We start from the raw sequence: 21,741 nt of genomic DNA, 5'->3' as shown, positions 1-21,741 counted from the left end.
GAGTGCAGCAAGGAGCCAAGGTAAATTGCTAGCTAGCATTAAACTTATCTTATAAAAAAAATCAATCTTAACATAATCACTAGTTAACTACACATGGTTGATGATACTACAAGTTTAACCAGCTTGTCCTGCGTTGCATATAATCAATGTGGTGCCTGTTAATTTATCATCAAATCACAGCCTACTTCGCCAAACGGGTGACGATTTAACAAAAGCGCATTCGAAGAAAAATCACTATCATTGCACCAATGTACCGAACCATAAACATCAACGCCTGACTTAAAATCAGTACACAAGTATATTTTGTTAAACCTGCATATTTAGTTAAGAAATTCATGTTAGCAGGCAATATTAACTAGGGGAATTGTCACTTCTCTTGCGTTCCAGTGCAAGCAGAGTCAGGGTATATGCAGCAGTTTGAGACACCTGGCTTGTTGCAAACTGTGTTTCTTCCTAACAAAGAATAATTAATTTGCCAGAATTTTACATAATTATGACATAACATTGAAGGTTGTGCAATGTAACAGCAATATCTAGACTTAAGGTTGCCACCCGTTCGATAAAATACAGAACGGTTCCGTACTTCACTGAAAGAATAAACTTTTTGTTTTTGAAAATGATAGGTCATTAATATGGTCAAATCCAGAAACTAAGGCTCATATTGCTGTGTGTTTATTATAATAAAGTCTATGATTTGATAGAGCAGTCTGACTGAGCGGTGATAGGCAGCAGCAGGCTCGTAAGCATTCATTCAAACAGCACTTTCCAGCGTTTGCCAGCAGCTCTTCGCAATACTTGAAATACAGTGCTGTTTATGACATCAAGCCTATCAACTCCCGAGATTAAGCTGGCAATATTATAGTGCCTATAAGAACATCCAATAGTCTAAAGGTAAATGAAATACAAATGGTATAGAGAGAAATAGTCCTATAATAACTACAACCTAAAAACTTCTTAACTGGGAATATTGAAGACTCGTGTTAAAAGGAACCATCAGCTTTCATGTGTTCTCATGTTCTGAGCAAGGAACTTAAACGTTAGCTTTTTAACATGGCACATATTTCACTTATACCTTCTTCTCCAACACTTTGTTTTTGCATTATTTAAACCAAATTGAACAGGTTTCATTATTTATTTGAGACTAATTAGATTTTATGTATTATACTAAGTTAAATAAGTCTTCATTCAGTATTGTTGTAACTGTCATTATTACACACACACACACACACACACACACACACACACACACACACAGATTTAGTCGGAATTTACATTACACCTTAGCCAAATACATTTAAACTCAGTTTCACAATTCCTGACATTTAATCCTAGTAAAAATTCCCTCTTAGGTCAGTTAGGATCACCACTTCATTTTAAGAATGTGAAATGGAGAGAATAATTTATTTCAGCTTTTATTTCTTTCATAATATTCTCAGTGGGTCAGAAGTTTACATACACTCAATTAGTATTTGGTAGCATTGCCTTTAAATTGATTAACTTGGGTCAAACGTTTTGGGTAGCCTTCCACAAACTTCCCACAATAAGTTGGGCGAATTTTGACACATTCCTCATGACAGAGCTAGTGTAACTGAGTCAGGTTTGTAGGCCTCCTTGCTCATACACGCTTTTTCAGTTCTGCCCACACATTTTCTATAGGATTGAGGTCAGGGCTTTGTGATGGCCACTCCAATACCTTGACTTTGTTGTCCTTAAGCCATTTTGCCACAACACTGGAAGTATGCTTGGGGTCATTGTCCATTTGGAAGACCCATTTGCAACCAAGCTTTAACATCCTGACTGATGTCTTGAGACATTGCTTCAATATATCCACATCATTTTCTCTCCTCATGATGCCATCTATTTTGTGAAGTGCACCAGTCCCTCCAGCAGTAAAGCACCCCCACAACATTATGCTGCCACCCCTGTGCTTCACGGTTGGGATGGTGTTCTTTGGCTTGCAAGCCTCCCCCTTTTTCCTCCAAACATAACGATGGTCATTATGGCCAGACAGTTCTATTTTTGTTTCATCAGACCAGAGGACATTTCTCCAAAAAGTACAATCTTTGTCCCCATGTGCATTTGCAAACCGTAGTCTGGCTTTATGGCGGTTTTGGAGCAGTGGCTTCTTCTTGCTGAGCGGCCTTTCAGGTTATGTCGATATAGGACTCGTTTTACTGTGGATACAGATACTTTTGTACCCGTTTCCTCCAGCATCTTCACAAGGTCCTTTACTGTTCTGGGATTGATTTGTACTTTCCACACCAAAGTACGTTCATCTCTAGGAGAGAGAAAACGTCTCCTTCCTGAGCACTATGATGGCTGTGTGGTCCCATGGTGTTTATAGTTGTGTACTATTGTTTGTACAGATGAACATGTTACCTTCAGGCGTTTGGAAATTGCTGCCAAGGACGAACCAGACTAGTGGAGGTCTACCATTTTTTTTCCTGAGGTCTTACTGATTTTCCCATGATTTCAAGCAAAGAGGCACTGTTTGAAGGTAGGCCTTGAAACACATCCACAACTCCAATTGACGTGAATTAGCCTATCAGAAGCTTCTAAAGCCATGACATTTTCTGGAATTTTCCAAGTTGTTTAAAGGCACAGTCAACTTACTGTATGTAAACTTCTGATCCACTGGAATTGTGATAGATTATTTCACTTATAGTTCACTGTCTAAAAAAAAAATTGTTGGAAAAATTACGTGTCATTGCCAAAACTATAGTTTGTTTACAAGAAATTTGTGGAGTGGTTGAAAAACCGAGTTAATGATTCCAATGTAAACTTCTGACTTCAACTGTATGTATGTAAATAAAAACAACAACCGGTATTGAAAAATCATAATCTGTCGACTTCTAGTACTGGTACCGAGTGAGTGTGCAGGGGTACAGGTTAGTGAAGGTAATAGGTACATGTAGGTAGGGGTGAAGTGACTATGCATAGATATTAAACAGCGAGTAGCAGCAGTGTACAAAACAAATGGGGGGGTGTCAATGTAAATAGTCCTGTGGCCATTTGATTAATTGTTCAGCAGTCTTACGGCTTGGGGTATAAGTTGTTAAGGAGCCTTTTGATCCTAGACTCCGGTACCGCTTGCCATGCGGTAGCAGAAAAAAAAGAAGGTATATGACTTGGATGACTGGAGTCTGACAATTTTATGGGCTTTCCTCTGACACCGGTTATTATATAGGTCCTGGATGGCAGGAAGCTTTGCCCCAGTGATGTACTGGGCCGTATGCACTACCCTCTGTAGCGCTTTACGGTCAGATGCCGAGCGGTTGCCATACCTGGTGGTGATGCTCTCGATGGTGCAGCTGTAGAACTTTGAGGATCTGGGGACCCCATGCCAAATCTTTTCAGTCTCCTGAGGAGAAAAGGTTTTGTCGTGCCCTCTTCACAACTGTCTTGGTGTGTTTGGACCATGATAGTTTGTTGGTGATGTGGACGCCAAGGAACTTGACTCTCGACCCGCTCCACTACAGCCCGTCAATGTTAATGGGGGGCCTGTTCGGCCCGCCTTTTCCTGTAGTCCACGATCAGATCCTTTGTCTTGCTCACATTGAGGGAGAGGTTGTTGTCCAGGTAGGAAGGGCAGTGTGGAGTGCGATTGCATCAATCTGTGGATCTGTTGGGGCGGTATGCAAATCGGAGTGGGTCTAGTGTATCCGGGAGGATGCTGTTGATGTGAGTCATGACCAGCCTTTCAAAGCACTTCATGGCTACCGACTTGAGTGCTACGGGGTGGTAATCATTCAGGCATGTTACCTTCCCTTCCTTGGGCACAGGGACTATGGTGGTTTGTTTGATACATGTAGGTATTACAGATTTGGTCAGGGAGAGGTTGAAAATGTCAGTGAAGACATCCTTGTAATCCATCTGGCCCCGCGGCTTTGTGAATGTTGACCTGTTTAAATGTCTTGCTCACATCAGCTACCGAGAGCATTATCACAGTCATCCAGAACAGCTGGTGCTCTCGTGCAATGCGGATGTTGCCTGTAATCCATGGCTTCTGGTTGGGATATGTACGTACGGTCACTGTGTGGACGACATCGTCGATGCACTAATTGATGAAGCCGATGACTGAGGTGGTATACTCCTCAATGCCATTGGATGAATCCCGCAACATATTCCAGTCTGTGCTAGCAAAACAGTCCTGTAGAATAGATTTGCCGAATGGAGGGCGGGGGAGAGCTTTGTATGCATCTCTGTGTGTGGAGTAACGGTGGAATTTCTTTTCCCCCTCTGGTTGCACATGTGACATGCTGGTAAAAATTTGGTAAAACTGATTTAAGTTTGCCTGCATTAAAGTCCCCGGCCACTAGGAGCGGCGCTTCTGGATGAGCATTTTCTTGTTTGCTTATGGCCTTAGAGTTGGTTGAGTACGGTCTTAGTGCCAGCATCGGTCTGTGGTGGTAAATAGACGGCTACGAATGATATAGATGCGAACTCTCTTGGTAGATTGTGGGGTCTGCAGCAAAAGGTAGCCAGGCGAGCAATACCTCGAGACCTCTTTAATATTAGACATTGCGCACCAGCTATTATTGACAAATCGACACCCCCAACCCTTGTCTTATTTGATGATTTGATTTGTCTTACCAGACGTAGCTTCTCTGTTCTGCCAGTGCATGGAAAATCCCCCCAGCTCTATATTATCCATGTCGTCGTTCAGCCACTACTCAGTGAAATATTACAGTTTTTAAATATCCCGTTGGTAGGATAATCTTAAATCGTAGATCAATTTTAATTTTCCAATGATTGCACGTTAGCTAGTAGAACAGATGGCACTGTGAGTTTACTCGCTCGCCTACGGATTCTAAGAAAGGCAGCCCGACCTGTGCCCCCTTTTCCTCAGTCTTTTCTTCATACAAATGACAGGGATTTGGGCCTGTCCCCGGGAAAGCAGTATATCCTTCTCGTCGGACTCGTTAAAAGGAAAAAGCTTCTTCCAGTTCGAGGTGAGTAATCACTGTTCTGATGTCCAGAAGTTATTTGCGGTCAGAGACAGTAGCTGCAACATTGTGTACAAAAGATAAACGCAAAAAAAAGAACGAAATAACACAGTTGGTAAGGAGCATGTACAACTTCAGCCTTCCTCTTCGGCACCATCTTATCATGTTCTACATATGACTACTGAACGTCTACAAAACCAAATAAATTGAATCTCAGCTATAAACTTTCATATTCTTGTGTAGCACTGACAACCACAGCTTTTTTTTTCAGGTTTAGTATGATATCACGTAGGTGCTGTTAGAGTTCCCTCCTTATATTGTGGGTTTTTCCACTAAGCCCTGGGTAAACTAAGTGAAAGCGGCAAGTGTTGAAGCACAACAAATAGCCTGTCAGGTTTCTCGTTGAAGTGTACCCAGCCTCTTTCCCTGGGCTGACAGGCCTCACCGTCGCCAGGGCTCCAGGCCGGTGGAACTGAGGGATTATATTTAGGGTTCTGAATGGCTGCACCAGGGTTCCAACAGACAGTGGCAAGTCAAATTCAAGGACTTTCCAATACTTTTTCAAGCACTAGTATTTATTTACGGATCATCAAATTTGTAATAGTTCCTATTATGCAAGTGTTTCTAGTCGCCACCAGATGGCAATACATCGCCACAAGCTCATGAAAATAACCAACAAATTTACTGTTCATCACTACCTTACAACTGCTACTCAAGTGTTTCAATACTTATTTACAAAATACATGAGTAGTAAGTCAGTACTGATTTCCTTATATGACCTGTAACTCAGTAAAATTATTTGCATGTTGCAATCTATATTTTTGTTCAGTGTACATGATAATATTAAATTGTGTTTATATTTCACAAAATATTTGGTTCAACAGGCTGTCCCAACACATTACATGAAAGTGAATTCTGACAGTGTAAAAAGGCTCTTAGAGGACTCTAAAATGTATTCCTTATCCATTTGAAGAGAAACAAGTTATTAGTGCGTTTGATAAGATTAAAGATTCTCTCAGGGGATCCCATTTACATTTTAGAGGACCCCATATTGGTCCCAGAACCCAAGTTTGGGAACCACTGTACTACTCTCGCCCTGCTTGCTTCAATGCTTCCTCTCCCTCTCCTTTTTGCATCCTTCATTGCAGCCTGACTCACCACCGTCTGGCTCACTACTCTCTAAAAAGAAAATGTATTTTGTTATGAGAACATAGTAGCCCATCTTTTGATTATAGCTAGCTTAATTTCAGTCAACTGCTCCTGTTGAGGTCAGGCTCCGTTCAACGTTAGCTCGATAACTAAATGCATGAAGTTCGACACTAACAGCCAGGGCCCTTGAGTTACCTAGCTAGCTAGACATTTGACTGAAATATCAGCAACAATTTACCAGTTGTACCCTCATTCTCCGAGTCAGGTTTTTTTGTTTAGGGATGTCTGTTGACACGGCAGGAGTCGAGGGATGTTTAAAAATTCCGATACTTGCCACTGTAGGTCTGGGCTGAGGTAGTTCGGGATCACCTCTAGGCCTATGGTCGTGGGTGGAGTTTCCCGTGGGTGAGTAAATGTGCTGCTAACAAGGCAAATCCGGGGGAGCAGGCGAGCATACATGAATCATTCATGTTTCCACTCGTTCGCAGAGGTAGCTGTGACTAGAACTCAGATCAAGAAGCCTTCTGAGCGTTGATCAAAGTGGGTAAACGATAATTAACTAAATAAAACAGTGAGTAAACACAAATAAAAAAAAGGTGCTTAAATGGTGTTTACCCTCCACCACTTCCCAGGTTGGGTCTGGCAAAACCCATTCATAAACATCAATATCCTGTCAGGGAAGATTGAATCTACATTTTCCCAGTATTTTAGCTATCAATGTGACGTTTGGTGGCACATATATAATCAGTCAGTTCTGTACCTGCCTGGCTGAGTGGCAGTGTGGGTGGAATGAGCGAGTTCGCCTGGAAACCAGAGCACGAAACACATGAGGAAATAAAACTTGGTAGACTGCCTGGAAATGAATTTGCAAGATCAACAAACGTTTCTAATATTTTTCATATTTGATCATTTTCTGTTCTCCTCTCCATTTAAATTCAAGTAGCAACTAGAGAAAATGTCTGATTGAAGGTATTCCAGTACTTGGATTTCAGAATGCCAAATTCAAGTACTTTAAGGCCCTTGTGCGGACCCTGATGCACAGTAAGGAGGGTCGGTGTAGGGTGCATTAGAGAGGCTGAGCAGAGATCGAGGCCAGACTAAACGGAATGGATAGGCTCGGACAAAGTTTGAGAGCATTGGTCAGATGGATAGGCCAGGGCATCCAATTGTAGGCTAAAGCATTGTTCTGTAACAGTTCACTGGAACCCTCAGCCACAAAGCTGTTCACAAGTGTCCCAAGTATTATGCAACAGATGACATAAGCAGTCATAACTTATGTCAGTATGTGCAAGATAAGCATCCACTGTCATACCATAGATCATGCAACGGGACATTACGCCATGACTGTGTACGTATCATTTGTCATGAAATCACAGACAACTTAATGAGAATTATGTCCTCTGCATGTTTCCCAGCGCAGTGTTTAGTTGGGCTTCATCGCGTAGAGCCATCATCAAGCACAACAGTGGAACTCAGTGCAAATTTGTAATGGAACTGGTCTTTTATCAAGGATGTGTATGTAGATTGAGGGAGGTAGGGTGTCCGCCAATAGGCGTTCTCACGAACAAGATGTAATTTGTCTTTCGAGTGTGTATGTGATTCATAAATGTCTCAGATGGTCATGATATATATCATCTCCAAGGCAGTATGCCTGCTTCACCACAGGATCTTCACTCACAGCAATAATATCACCATTCCTAGCATTTTAGACTGGGAGTCTGCTAGAATACATTTCATGCGACTAAATAACTCTAATATCAAGGTGTCTCGACTGGAGATCAAGCAGTTGAAGTAATGCTGTGCTTTATCACTTGCGGGTTATGCACTACTGTGCGGAAAATACTTCGCTATCTTTTGTTTTGGATAAAATAGATGAATAAATGAAACAAAATATCAATTCATGACTTAAATATCTAAATGATAAACCAAGGTCCTTCTAAAAACTGCATTTTCAAACAGCTAATAATTGTCTCACATGTTATACATGATTAATACGGTACCTGCACTGCATTCACCGTCTAAGAGTTGGTAGCAGTTCGTACTGTAACACGGTGACATTGCAGAATCACCATTTTACTCAAAACTTCCTCACATCAAACATGACAATGAGTTGACATGACAGTACAAACATCTGGGACAAGGCTACATCACATCTGTACCAAGGTGCAACTCCAACATAAGGAGGCTACTGTTTTTTAAACCAGCCTGGTTTCATAGACGCACATAACATAGTAGACGTAAATCCATGACACTCAAATTAGTATGATTTGTTACATTTGGTATTTTATTAGGATCCCCATTCGCTGTTGCAAAAGCAGCAGCTACTCTTCCTGGGGTCCACACAAAACAGAACATCATTAGACAATAACAGCTCAAGGCCATAGCTACATACATTTTTTAAAAAGGCACACGTAGCCTACATATCAATGCATACACAAACTATCTAGGTCAAATAGGGGAGAGGCGTTGTGCCGCGAGTTGTTGCTTTCTGTTTTTTTTAAACCAGGTTCGCTGTTTATTTGATCAATATGAGATGGAAGTTACATGCAATAAGGGCTCTATATAACTGTACGTTTTCTTGAATTTGTTCTGATTTGGGGACTATGAAAAGACCCCTGGTGGCATGTGTGTTTGTCAGAGGTGTGTAAATTGACTATGCAAACAATTTGGGATTTTCCACACAATGTTTCTTATAAAAAGAGATGCAGTCAGTCAACTCTTAGCTAAGAGAGACTGGCATGCATAGTATTTATATCAACCCTCTGATTACAATTAAGAGCAAAACGTGCCGCTCTGTTCTGGGCCAGCTGCAGCTTAACTAGGTATTTCCTTGCCGCACTAGACCACACAATAATCAAGATTAGACAAAACTAGAGCCTGCAGAACTTGCTTTTTGGAGTGTGGTGTCAAAAAAAGCAGAGCATCTCTTTATTACAGACAGACCACTCCCCATCTTTTCAACCATTAAATCTATATGTTTTGACCATGACAGTTTACAATCTAAGGTAACGCCAAGTAATTTAGTCTCCTCAACTTGTTCAACAGCCACACCATTCATTACCAGATTCAGCTGAGGTCTAGCACTTATGGAATGATTTGGTTTCAGTGACTTCATTAGCTGTGGTTGTGTATATGGTTGAATCATCAGCATACATAGACACACATGCTTTGTTTAATGGCAGTGGCAGGTCATCGGTAAAAATAGAAAAGAGTAGAAGGCCTAGAGAGCTGCCCTGCGGTACGCCACACTTTACATGTTTGACATTAGAGACGCTTCCATTAAAGAAAACCATTTGAGTTCAGTTAGATAGATTGCCATATCATGGATTCAGAGCTGAGGTTGAAAAGCCATAATACAATGTTTTCTCAACAACAGGTTATGGTCAACAATATCAAAGGCTGCATTGATATCTAGAAGTACAGCTCCCACAATCTTCTTAATATCAATTTCTTTCAACCAATCATCAGTCATTTGTGTCAGTGCAGTACATGTTGAGAGCCCTTCTCTATAAGCGTGCTGAAAGTCTGTTGTTAATTTGTTTAGAGAAATAGCATTGTATTTGGTCAAAAACAAATTCCAACAGTTTGCTAAGAGCTGGCAGCAAGCTTATAGGTCTGCTGTTAGAACCAGTAAAGGCTGCTTTACCACTCTTGGGTAGCAGAATTACTTTGAATTCCCTCCAGGCCTGAGGACAAAGACTTTCCTCTAGGCTCAGATTAAAAATATGACAGATAGGAGTGGCTATAGTCAGCTACCATCCTCAGTAGCTTTTCATCTAAGTTGTCAATGCCAGGAGGTTTGTCATTATTGATCATTAACAATAATTTTTCCACCTCTCACACACTAACTTTACAAAATTCAAACTTGCACTGCTTTTCTTATGCATGAATATGTTTGTCGTGGGAATTTCCTGCTTAAGTTTGCCAATGAAATAATCATTAAAATAATTGGCAACAAATGTTTTGTGATGAATAAGCCATCTGATTCGATGAAAAATGGAGTCGAATTAGTCTTTCTGCCCATAATTTCATTTAAAGTACCCCAAAGTTTTTTTCCCATTATTCTTCATATCACTGATCTTGGCTTCATAACAAAGTTTCTTCTTTTTGTTGAGTTTAGTCAAATAATTTCTCAATTTGCAGTAAGTAAGCCAGTCAAATGTACAGCCAGACTTAATAGCCCCCCATTTTGTCTCTATGTATGTAGGCCCTATATGGTATTAGTGATAATTAAAATGTTTTCTAGATATAGGGGCATCCTCACTAAATGTGTGTAAAAGCTGAACGTTCTGTTTAAGAAATATACAAATGTAATCTCCAGTGCATTAAAAGGATGTTTGGGCAGCTTTAGCAGGATAAGACCTGACCTTGTGTGAGATTAGAAATGCCTCTGATGTGCACTTCACACGTCTACACACAATATCTGCAAAGCAATTGATTATTGCAGTGTCAATAATCATTTCTGCAGACGACGGCATAATTTATCTGCAAATACAGCAAAACGTACCACAGTGAAGGTGGTCCTTGAGAGAACGTAAAATGGTTTTACAAGATTTAAAAGCATAGGCATGTTGAATAGACCCGAGTGTGCAGTCTGGTCATACAGGCCAAATAGGAGTTTAGACTGACCCAGGACAACACATGAATGATGCACATGATGACACAGTCTGTGTGTAATGTTATCAGCTTAAATAGCAGCAAATGTTGCATTTTAAAATTGTGATTAAAATGGTAGGTGTTGATGACACTATTTTCACGGGAGAAGTGGAACAGGAAACGGGTTAGTATCGAAAATTATGGTAGCATCGGTGCACGGTAGAAATAAATGGATGATCATGATATCAGCAACCTGTCCACAATAATTATCATCCCACCTGACACAGAGAAGGGTTGCATTACCATAAGTTATGAGCCCACCAAACATACCTCTCATTGGATTCTGAATCCACAAGATGCCTCCGAGAACGTGAGGTGACTGGCCGAACATCGCAGTTCAACAGCACACTGACTTGGCTATAGCTTCTTGCTTCACCGAATATCACTGGTCGGGAACAAAACCGTTCACGGGTCTAGATGGCATAACTCCTAGTAGCTGCTAAACCAGCCTTTACTGTAAATATTCGGTAGAAATAACGCGCCATGTAGTTAATGCAAATAAAAGGGTTTAAAACGTCAAAACAAAGTGATGTTTCCCTATGCATACGGAACACTCACCGGGGGCTACAGTATCCTAGTGAACAGGTGCAGACCCCGAGCACAACACGGTAACAGCGCACGTCACACATTTAGACTAATTATGCCAATGGTTGCTCAAAATGTATCCACACCTGCATAGGCTGTATATCATTATTGAAGACAGAAGACCTATTCTGTAGTATTTTCATCACAGCTCTTTCTAAGCAAAGCTGCATGGGGTTTCAAATACCGACTGACGCCTGCGCATTAATACTGCTCTATATAGCACGTGATGTGAATGGACTTTCCGTCTCCGCAAACACCATTGTGTTATCCATACCAATTGCACTGTAGGAATAGATGACCAGGCCAAAAACATATGAGGTGCGCGGCAACTGCAGTACACAGGCTTTTAGAGTTGACCGGTTACCGAATAGTGTCTATTATATGGACAAGATATTCGAGTGGCTGCTCTAAAAATGGAAATACATGCCCCCAAAGATGGAAGGCAGGCAGGAGGAACCATTATAGCTAATGAGAGGGCAGATACGTTTGTGAACATGCCATTGAAATAGAGGACTCATCTTTGTGTCAGTGCCATTTTAGCATCTGACAGCATAGGCAGCGCCATTGAGGCGATCTCCATTTTAAAGTAGTACATTTTCTTCTTCTTCATTGTCTGATTGCTCCCAACTCGTAGGAATCGCCACCCAGTTGACTACTTTAAAATGGTGATGAGTCGTCTCTCTCTATGACCACAGGCACAACTCCGATATAAAGGGTTTTTGGGTAAGTTGCCAAAATGACACGTGCATCCACTTATATCAGTGCATTTGTAACAACCTAAACATTACAAAACATAAATTTGATCAAATAAGCCTCAAATACAAAATTAGCAATTATATTTTTTGTTGACCAAATTCAACGCTCATTAAGCTCCATACAAAAATGTCTTACTTCATGGGGTTGTTCGTGGAAAGATTTTGGGCAGAGTAAAACCTCTTGCTTCACCTCTTCCTCTCTGAAGTAACCTAAAGTAGCTATCAGGTAAGTAATAAACCCAGTCTATTTATACATCTTTATTTTATTTTAACCCTAAACCACAATGCTTACCATATGCCTAACCCTAACCTTAAATAAAGAACTAAAATGAGCTTTTTGATTTCATGAATTGTTACGGTAGACAATTTTTACTTTGTGGCTTTGGAAACCTATTCGGTGTTCAGTGGAAAATGAAGCTAGGTTGAATTAGCTGTATCCCATAAAACCTGATGCATCCGGTGGTGGCAAACCTACTTTTCAAGAAAGCAAGAAACCCATCGCTGAGGGAGTTCTATTAACCTGAGCCATGGTGCACCATCTCTGACCCGCGTCGTGAACGAGCAAAGACGGTGAGGGAGGAGCGACCTTCTCAAATCTAACAGTAATCTGTGCCATTCGGTCATGGTGTCAGCAAGGCACCATTAATCTGTTTGAATTTTCAAACTATTTTAAATTGACGGCATATAAAGCTTTTTTATTTAAGCAATCACTTTTGCATGTGAAAAGTAAACACAGAATCATACTCATTACTCCTCATGCTTAATTTAGCCTACTTCACTTTTGTTTTGAGCTGACTTCACAGTGGGCTTTGAAAGGGGCAGCTGGCTCACACCAGGGAGGCATCCAAGAAGGGTGCAATTGCAGCCCGCAATTTGGGGCATTCCTGCGTGTGGATCTTCCTGCATCTGCAGGAACCTCTCTTTATATTTCTATTGGTACATTTTTAAGTTAGGACAAGCAGGAGGCATTGTGCTCTAGTACAGTAGGTGGCTTTAACGCACAATAACTTTGGATGCCAGCCATGGATAAACCCCACAGAAGAAAGGACGGGGGCGACAACGGTAGCTAGCCAGACAGTGTCCTTCGTCCCGCCTGTCGGCAGGGTTGGGGAGTAACAGATTACAGGTAAGGGATTACAAAAAAAGTAACTAATCTGTTACCATCAAAAATATTGTAATCAGATACTTTTGAAAAAACAACATGATTACTTTTAAATTCAGAAAGGATGTTTGCGGATAAAAAAATTGACACTTTTCTCAATGACATTCAAATCAGCATTGAAAAAAGGCGCAAGTTTAAGTTTGTTCTACCTGAGCGAGTCTGACCACAAGTCAGAGACCACTATGATGACACAAAATGTGTTTGATGGATCGCGGGAAAAGAGCAGGAATAGGCTTTTGTAGGCTACAGTCCAAGCTATGTCTTCTGCTGTCGGCATCCAAAGATTATCCAACTTGAATAATCTCTTAGAGGTAAGGATGACAGCAGTGGTGTACAGTCGTGGCCAAAAGTTTTGAGAATGACAAATACATTTTCACAAAGTCTGCTGCCTCAGTTTATATGATGGCAATTTGCATATACTCCAGAATGTTATGAAGAGTGATCAGATGAATTGCAAAGTCCCTCTTTTCCATGCAAATGAACTGAATCCCCCCAAAAACATTTCCACTGCATTTCAGCCCTGCCACAAAAGGACCAGCTGACATCATGTTAGTGATTCTCTCGTTAACACAGGTGTGAGTGTTGACGAGGACAAGGCTGGAGATCACTCGGTTATGCTGACTGAGTTCGAATAACAGACTGGAAGCTTCAAAAGGTGAGTGGTGCTTGGAATTATTGTTCTTCCTCTGTCAACCATGGTTACCTGCAAGGAAACACGCGCCGTCATCATTGCTTTGCACAAAAAGGGCTTCACAGGCAAGGATATTGCTGCCAGTAAGATTGCACCTAAATCAACCATTTATCGGATCATCAAGAACTTCAAGGAGAGCGGTTAAATTGTTGTGAAGAAGGCTTCAGGGTGCCCAAGAAAGTCCAGCAAGCGCCAGGACCGTCTCCTAAAGTTGATTCAGCTGCGGGATCGGGGCACCACCAGTACAGAGCTTGCTAAGGAATGGCAGCAGGCATGTGTGAGTGCATCTGCATGTACAGTGAGGCAAACACTTTTGGAGGATGGCCTGGTGTCAAGGGCAGCAAAGAAGCCACTTCTCTCCAGGAAAAACATCAGGGACAAACTGATATTCTGCAAAAGGTACAGGGATTGGACTGCTGAGGACTGGGGTAAAGTCATTTTCTCTGAATCCCCTTTCCGATTGTTTGGGGCATCCGGAAAAAAGCTTGTCCGGAGAAGACAAGGTGAGCGCTACCATCAGCCCTGTGTCATGCCAACAGAAAAGCATCCTGAGACCTTTCATATGTGGGGTTGCTTCTCAGCCAAGGGAGTGGGCTCACTCACAATTTTGCCTAAGAACACAACCATGAATAAAGAATGGCACCAACACGTCCTCCGAGAGCAACTTCTCCCAACCATCCAGGAACAGTTTGGTGACGAACAATGCCTTTTCCAGCATGATGGAGCACCTTGCCATAAGGCAAAAGTGATAACTAAGTGGCTCGGGGAACAAAACATTGATATTTTAGGTCCATGGCCAGGAAACGCCCCAGACCTTGATCCCAATGAGAACTTGTGGCCAATCCTCAAGAGGTGTGGACAAACAAAAATCCACAAATTCTGACAAACTCCAAGCATTGATTATGCAAGAATGGGCTGCCATCAGTCAGGATGTGACCCAGAAGTTAATTGACAGCTTACCAGGGCGGATTGCAGAGGTCTTGAAAAGAAGGGTCAACACTGCAAATATTGACTCTTTGCATCAACTTCATGTAATTGTTAATAAAAGCCTTTGACGCTGTGACGATCATCGTAAAGGGAAGGAGACCAAGGTGCAGCGTGGTGAGTGCTCATGATAAATATATTTATTATAACTCAGAACACTAAATCAAAATAACAAACAACGGAAACCGACCGTCACGTTCTGCAGGCTAAACTGAGCTGTACAAAAACAAGATCCCACAACTGAAAGTGGGAAAAGGGCTGCCTAAGTATGATTCCCAATCAGAGACAACGATAGACAGCTGCCTCTGATTAGGAACCATACTCGGCCAATCAAAGAAAAAAACAACATAGAAATATAACACAGACTGCCCACCCCACACCCTGACCTAACAAAATAGAGAAATAAACCGTCTCTCTCAGGTCAGGGCGTGACAGACGCTTATGAAATGTTGTAATTATACTTCAGTATTCCATAGTAACATCTGACAACAATATCTAAAGACACTGAAGCAGCAAACTTTGTGGAAATTAATATTTGTGTCATTCTCAAAACTTTTGGCAACGACTGTAGTCTACGACAATACGGATATCACTTATTATTAATATCTACATAGCGCATTGATGTGAATCAACACTGCTGCTCTCTCATTTAGCTATTTGCGCGTTATGGATTGTGGTTGTTGTGGATGGCTGTTCACAAACCTAAATGTGTAGTTGAACCCAATAATGGTTGAATTCAAAAAGTTTAATCTGCCGAGCAATCATTGTTTTTGAAACCATTGGACAGCCAGTGAAAAATACGCTCTTGCAAAAGCTACATAGTGCGGATCCCAGCCTATGGAATAAAAGTGGGGCTTTTATTGCTCAATCTAATTCATGCTGATAAAAAAAAAAATCCATAGGCCTAATGAACGCATGTTTAAACTTGCACACTTTTGATAAACTTAAAGGAGCTAGATGCTACATCAATTTTTGGACTTACAGTTGAAGTCGGAAGTTTACATACAATTTAGCCAAATACATTTAAACTCAGTTTTTTGCAATTCCTGACATTTAATCCTAGTAAAAATTCACTGTTTTAGGTCAGCTAGGATCACCACTTTATTTTAAGAATGTGAAATATCAGAATAATAGTAGAGAGAATGATTTATTTCAGCTTTTATTTATTTTATCACATTCCCAGTGGGTCAGAAGTTTACATGCACTCAATTAGTATTTGGTAGCATTGCTTTTAAATTGATTAACTTGGGTCAAATGTTTTGGGTAACCTTCCACAAGCTTCCCACAATAAGTTAGGTAGATTTTGGCCCATTCCTCCTGACAGAGCTGGTGTAACTGAGTCAGGTTTGTAGGCTTCCTTGCTCATACACGCTTTATCAGTTCTGTCCACACATTTTCTATAGGCTTGAGGTCAGGGTTTTGTGATGGCCACTCTAATACCTTGACTTTGTTGTCCTTAAACCATTTTGCCACAACTTTGGAAGTATGCTTGGGGTCATTGTCCATTTGGAAGACCCATTTGCGAACAAGCTTTAACTTCTTGACTGATGTCTTGAGATGTAGCTTCAATATATCCACAGAATTTTCTCTCCTCATGATGCCATCTATTTTGTGAAGTGGACCAGACCCTCCTGCAGCAAAGCACCCCCACAACATGATGCTGCCACCCCCGTGCATCACGTTTGGGATGGTGTTCTTCGGCTTGCTAGCGTCCCCTTTTTCCTCCAAACATAACGATGGTCATTATGGCCAAACAGTTCTATCTTTGTTTCATCAGACCAGAGGACATTTCTCTAAAAAGTACGATCTTTGTCCCAATGTGCAGTTGTAAACCGTAGTCTGGCTTTTTTGGTGGTTTTGGAGCAGTGGCTTCTTTCTTGCGGAGCGGCCTTTCAGGTTATGTCGATATAGGACTCGTTTTACTGTGGATATAGATTCTTTTATACCTGTTTCCTCCAGCATCTTGACAAGGTCCTTTGCTGTTGTTCTGGGATTGATTTGCACTTTTCGCACTAAAGGTCATTCATCTCTAGGAGACATAATGCGTCTCCTTCCTGAGCGGTATGACGGCTGTGTGGTCCCATGGTGTTTATTCTTGCATACTATTGTTTGTACAGATGAACGTGGTACCTTCAGGTGTTTGTAAATTGCTCCCAAGGATGAACCAGACTTGTGGAGGTCTACAATTTCTTTTCTGAGGTCTTGGCAGATTTCTTTTGATTTTCCCATGATGTCAAGCAAAGAGCCACTGAGTTTGAAGGTAGGTCTTGAAATACATCCACAGGTACACCTCCAATTGACTCAAATGATGCCAATTAGCTTATCAGAAGCTTCTAAAGCCATGACATAATTTTCTGGAATTTTCCAAGCTGTTTAAAGGTACAGTCAACTTAGTGTATGTGAACTTCTGACCCACTGGAATTGTGATACAGTGAATTATAAGTGTAATAATCTGTAAACAATTGTTGTGAAAATTATTTGTGTCATGCACAAAGTAGATGTCCTAACCGACTTGCCAAAACTATAGTTTGTTAACAAGAAATGTGTGGAGTGGTTGAAAAACAAGTTTTAATGACTCCAACCTAAGTGTTTGTAAACTTCCGACTTCAAATGTATTTGAAGCTATATTTTAAGGACTTTAGAACAAACTACTTAATTCCACTGCCTGTTTATTGATGAATTGGTGGCAAGAAAAATGCCCTTCCCATTTTCACTGCAAATAGACTATTAGGCTGGTTGGGTATTATTTGGTTGATGTACACATTTACATGAGTGTTTAGTTAGCCAAGTTACTGACTGACTAGGATTATTGTTATTCGTGTTTTTGTTATTGCATTTCAGGTGTAGAGGGAGTAAGAACACGAGAAAGCAGCATGCTACCAGACCACCAAAGGACCCTAGAGATATTACAGTCAATGATTATGAACTGGATATTGTATTTGAATTGCCCATTTATATAAATGACACTAACAAAATGGTTGGATTGTTCAGCAACGTGCGGTAAATGCTAAAATGGCTTTGGTGGTGTAGCGAAAATAATGTATTTATTGACATCTCCCTATCAGGCCACTGCATGCTGTGACAAGGGCCTGGATGGGGAAACACATCTGCTTCAAGCTGCCTTCCTGAATATTGGGTCCTTCACTGGTACCTTCCCTTTGATTACAGCAAGAGTCTCCTTATCTGTCTCGTAGCCATTTAACACGTGGTGTATGTAACCACTCAAATTCATAGAAACTGCTATGAGCACAAGAACTGACTTACATTCACTTGTCCCCGGCTGCGTTTAGACAGGCAACCCAATTCTGATATTTTTTCCACAAATTGGTCTTTTGACCAATCACATCAGATCTTTTTCAGAGCTGATCTGATTGGTCAATTTGTGGGGGAAAAAAATCTGATTTGTGCTGCATATCTAAACACAGCCTATATGTCCTATTCTTCAGTCTTGTCTGGGATAAGTCTTTTAGTTGGCACACCTGTGTGATGTCCTTTATACATAAAACATTTATTCACTCTGGATATGAGACTTGCATTGATTTTAGCCCTTTTTGAATCATACACTCTAAGTGTTGTCTTGATGGATAAAAAGTCTGCATGTTGTCAGACGTTTAACTTACTGTATTAGATAGTAAAAATGAGAACAGGCTAAGAAACAGTTATTTTTTGTAACCTATTAAAAAATGAAAGAGTAGTTTATTCAAAACCTTATTGCATTGGGTGGTCATCCCCCAAAATTTGACCATTTAAAGCCTTGATAGTTGCATCCTTCCTCAGGTAACTGTCAATGGCTGAAATGGTGGCAGGTTTTTTCGATGATTTGCTCTCATAACGATGTGCGCAGAGAGTCGGGAAGCAAGTTCAGGGAGTGAGTGTTAATGAAAACACACAACATAAACCAAACCACAAACCACGCACAGACATGAAACTGAAACAATGACGCCTTGGGGAGGGACATATATAGGGCAGGTAATCAAGGTGGTGATTGAGTCCAGGTGAGTGTCATATTGCGCTAATGCGCACAACGATGGTGACAGGTTTGTGCCTTAACGAGCAGCTTGGTGACCTAGAGGCCAGAGAGGGAGCACACGTGATAGCTCTAGAGCTCCATGGCCCAGCAGACTCACCTTGGAATAGAGGGATGGACACATTAGTCTTTATAAAAGTCTGGGAGACTTTTAGTGGGAAAGACACACACACACACACTCTTACACCACTACGCACTAACCCACACACCACTTATGCTGCCGCCATACTGTTTACTATTAATCCTGCTACAAGTCACTTTCTCCTAATTCTTGCCTACATGTCCGTTTTATCATATCTAACCAGGGGTGAACTAGGGCCAGAAATCGGCCCTGACATTTCTAACACACCGGCCAATTTTTTTCCTTGAGATTAGACAGGCCCACTGGGCTAAAAACAGACCAGCCCATCTGGCATTTGCCAGAAATGCCAGTCCGCCCATGTATCTAACAAAGGACTAAGCGCAATGTTTGCTCCAGTTCCAACAACTCCCAACGCATTTACCCTTTAGTAAAGGTTGAAATATTCAGGTCACTTTCCCGAAATCCTGGTTAGAAGATACTCATCATCAGCAGAAAATCCTGAATCTTTAAATCAGAATTTTGCAACCCTGTAAAAGGTATTCTGAAAATAGTATATAAGCAAGCTTTCAAAGGTACAATACACACCAGTTTAATTCTTGAAATAAGTGAACATACAAAGAAAGACTACAAGAGTTCCACCCCTCTCTTCACCTTGAACATGAACTGAATCAGTGAGTTCTACTTTATTTCAATGTTACAATGCTTTGATTGAGAATGCTATTCTTTATCTAAAGCCAAATACTACACAACTATTTGATTCACCATCAACAGTCCGAGATTAATGTTATTAATGGTTGTTCTAATGTTGCAGATATTCTGTCCATCTTTGCTTTATGTCTCCTGTGTGCCATTTCTTTGTAGGGGTTGATACACTTTATTTTAAGGCTAATCAAGTCTGACATTTTCAGTGGAAATAAACTTTAGAAGCCTTTTTAAACCTTGAAGACACTACAATTCTGTATTTCTTGCAGGAAAATTCTCACCACTCTGTGGTCCAACTCATCCCAAACCATCTCAATTGGGTTGAGGTCGGGTGATTGTGGAGGCCAGGTCATCTGACACAGCATTCCATCACTCTCCTTGGTCAAATAGCCCTTAGACAGCCTGGAGGTGTGTTTTGGGTCATTGTCCTGTTGAAAAACAAATGAGAGTCCCGAGTGGCGCAGCGGTCTAAGGCACTGTATCTCAGTCCTAGAGGCATTACTACAGACCCTGGTTCGATTCCTGACTGAATCACAATCGGCCGTGATTGGGAGTCACATAGGGAGGTGCACAATTGGCCCAACATCGTCCAGGTTAGGGTAGGCCATCATTGTAAATACGAATTTGTAATTTACTGTCTTGCCTAGTTAGATAAAGGTTGGGAACCACACATGCGGAGATCATCCGTTCACCTACTCTACGTCTCACAAAGACATGGCGGATGAAACCAGAAATCTACTATTTGGTCTCATCAGACCAAAGGACAGATTTCCACCGGTCTAATGTCCATTGCTCGTGTTTCTTGGCCCAAGCAAGTCTCTTCTTATTATTGGTGTCCTTTAGTAGTGGTGTCTTTGCAGCAATTCAGCCACGAAGGCCTGATTCACGCAGTCTCCTTTGAACAAGTTGACATTGAGATGTGTCTGTTACTTGAATTCTGTGAAACATTTATTTGGGCTGCAGTCTGAGGCTGGTAACTCTAATGAACTTATCCTCTGCAGAAGAGGTAACTCTGGGTCTTCCTTTCCTGTGGTGGTCCTCATAGCCAGTTTCATCATAGCACTTGATGGTTTTTGCGACTGCACTTGAAGAAACTTTAAAAGTTCTTGAAATTTTCCGCATTGACTGACCTTCATGTCTTAAAGTAATGATGGACTGTCATTTCTGTTTGCTTATTTGAGCTGTTTTTTTGCCATAATATGGACTTGTTCTTTCACCAAATAGGGCTATCTTCAGTATATACCACCTACCTTGTCGCAACACAACTGATTGGCTCAAACGCATTATGAAGGAAAGAAATGCCACAAATGAACTTTTAACAGGGCACACCTGTTAATTGAAATGCATTCCAGGTGACTCCCTCATGAAGCTGATGAAGAGAATAGGCAAATATGTATGGAAGGTTTAGTTCAAATCAAAAGCGGTGCTGTCAAAAAGTAATTGAATTAAAATGGATTTAATCTCATAGATAGATGCCAGCTACTCTACTTCGTGTCGCCAGGTTGCTCTGGCCTAGTTCTTTGCCACAGGCTGTTTGTAGAGGGCCTCAAGATTTATAGGTCAATTGTGCTGTGTTATTTCATAGTTTTGATGTCTTCACTATTATTCTACAATGTAGAAAATAGTCAAAATAAAGAAAAACCCTTGAATGAGTAGATGTGTCCAAACTTTTGACTGGTACTGTATGTAAATGAGATATGTCTATTTCATTTTCAATAAAATATGCAAACATTTTTAAAAGCACTGCAAGATGAATATGTTTTAATGGGAAAGGACTGTTTTCTCTTTGTGTCCACAGATCCCCCAGAGCACGACTCCTATTCCACAGCAGTGGGCAGTGGTACGGGCCACCTCTGGGCAACCATGAATGGAGTACATGATATAGGCTGCGGCTTTGTATCAATAAAACACTGGACAGTTGAATTGACATGCAGTACCACACTGCACCTAGGGAGATACCCTATATAAGTATAATTCCTGGTGAACGAATACAAAAACGACT

The 21,741-nt window shown here is 41.1% G+C and overlaps 1 protein-coding gene across 1 annotated transcript in view; it reads right to left on the bottom strand.

Annotated features, from left to right (window-relative positions):
* The window catches only part of LOC115175997 (sterile alpha motif domain-containing protein 12-like), a 121,916-nt gene extending 110,404 nt beyond the window's left edge, over positions 1–11,512 (bottom strand). Inside the window, exon 1 of the mRNA XM_029735705.1 lies at positions 11,022–11,512. Coding sequence (XP_029591565.1) covers positions 11,022–11,082 — 61 coding nt within the window. The 5' untranslated portion in view covers positions 11,083–11,512. The remainder of the gene's footprint in view (positions 1–11,021) is intronic.
* Between the last annotated feature and the right edge of the window lie 10,229 nt (positions 11,513–21,741).

Source organism: Salmo trutta, chromosome 36 (genome assembly GCF_901001165.1).
Source record: "Salmo trutta chromosome 36, fSalTru1.1, whole genome shotgun sequence".
NCBI classification, from domain to species: Eukaryota; Metazoa; Chordata; class Actinopteri; order Salmoniformes; family Salmonidae; genus Salmo; species Salmo trutta.
This window is presented reverse-complemented; position numbering and strand designations above follow the sequence as displayed.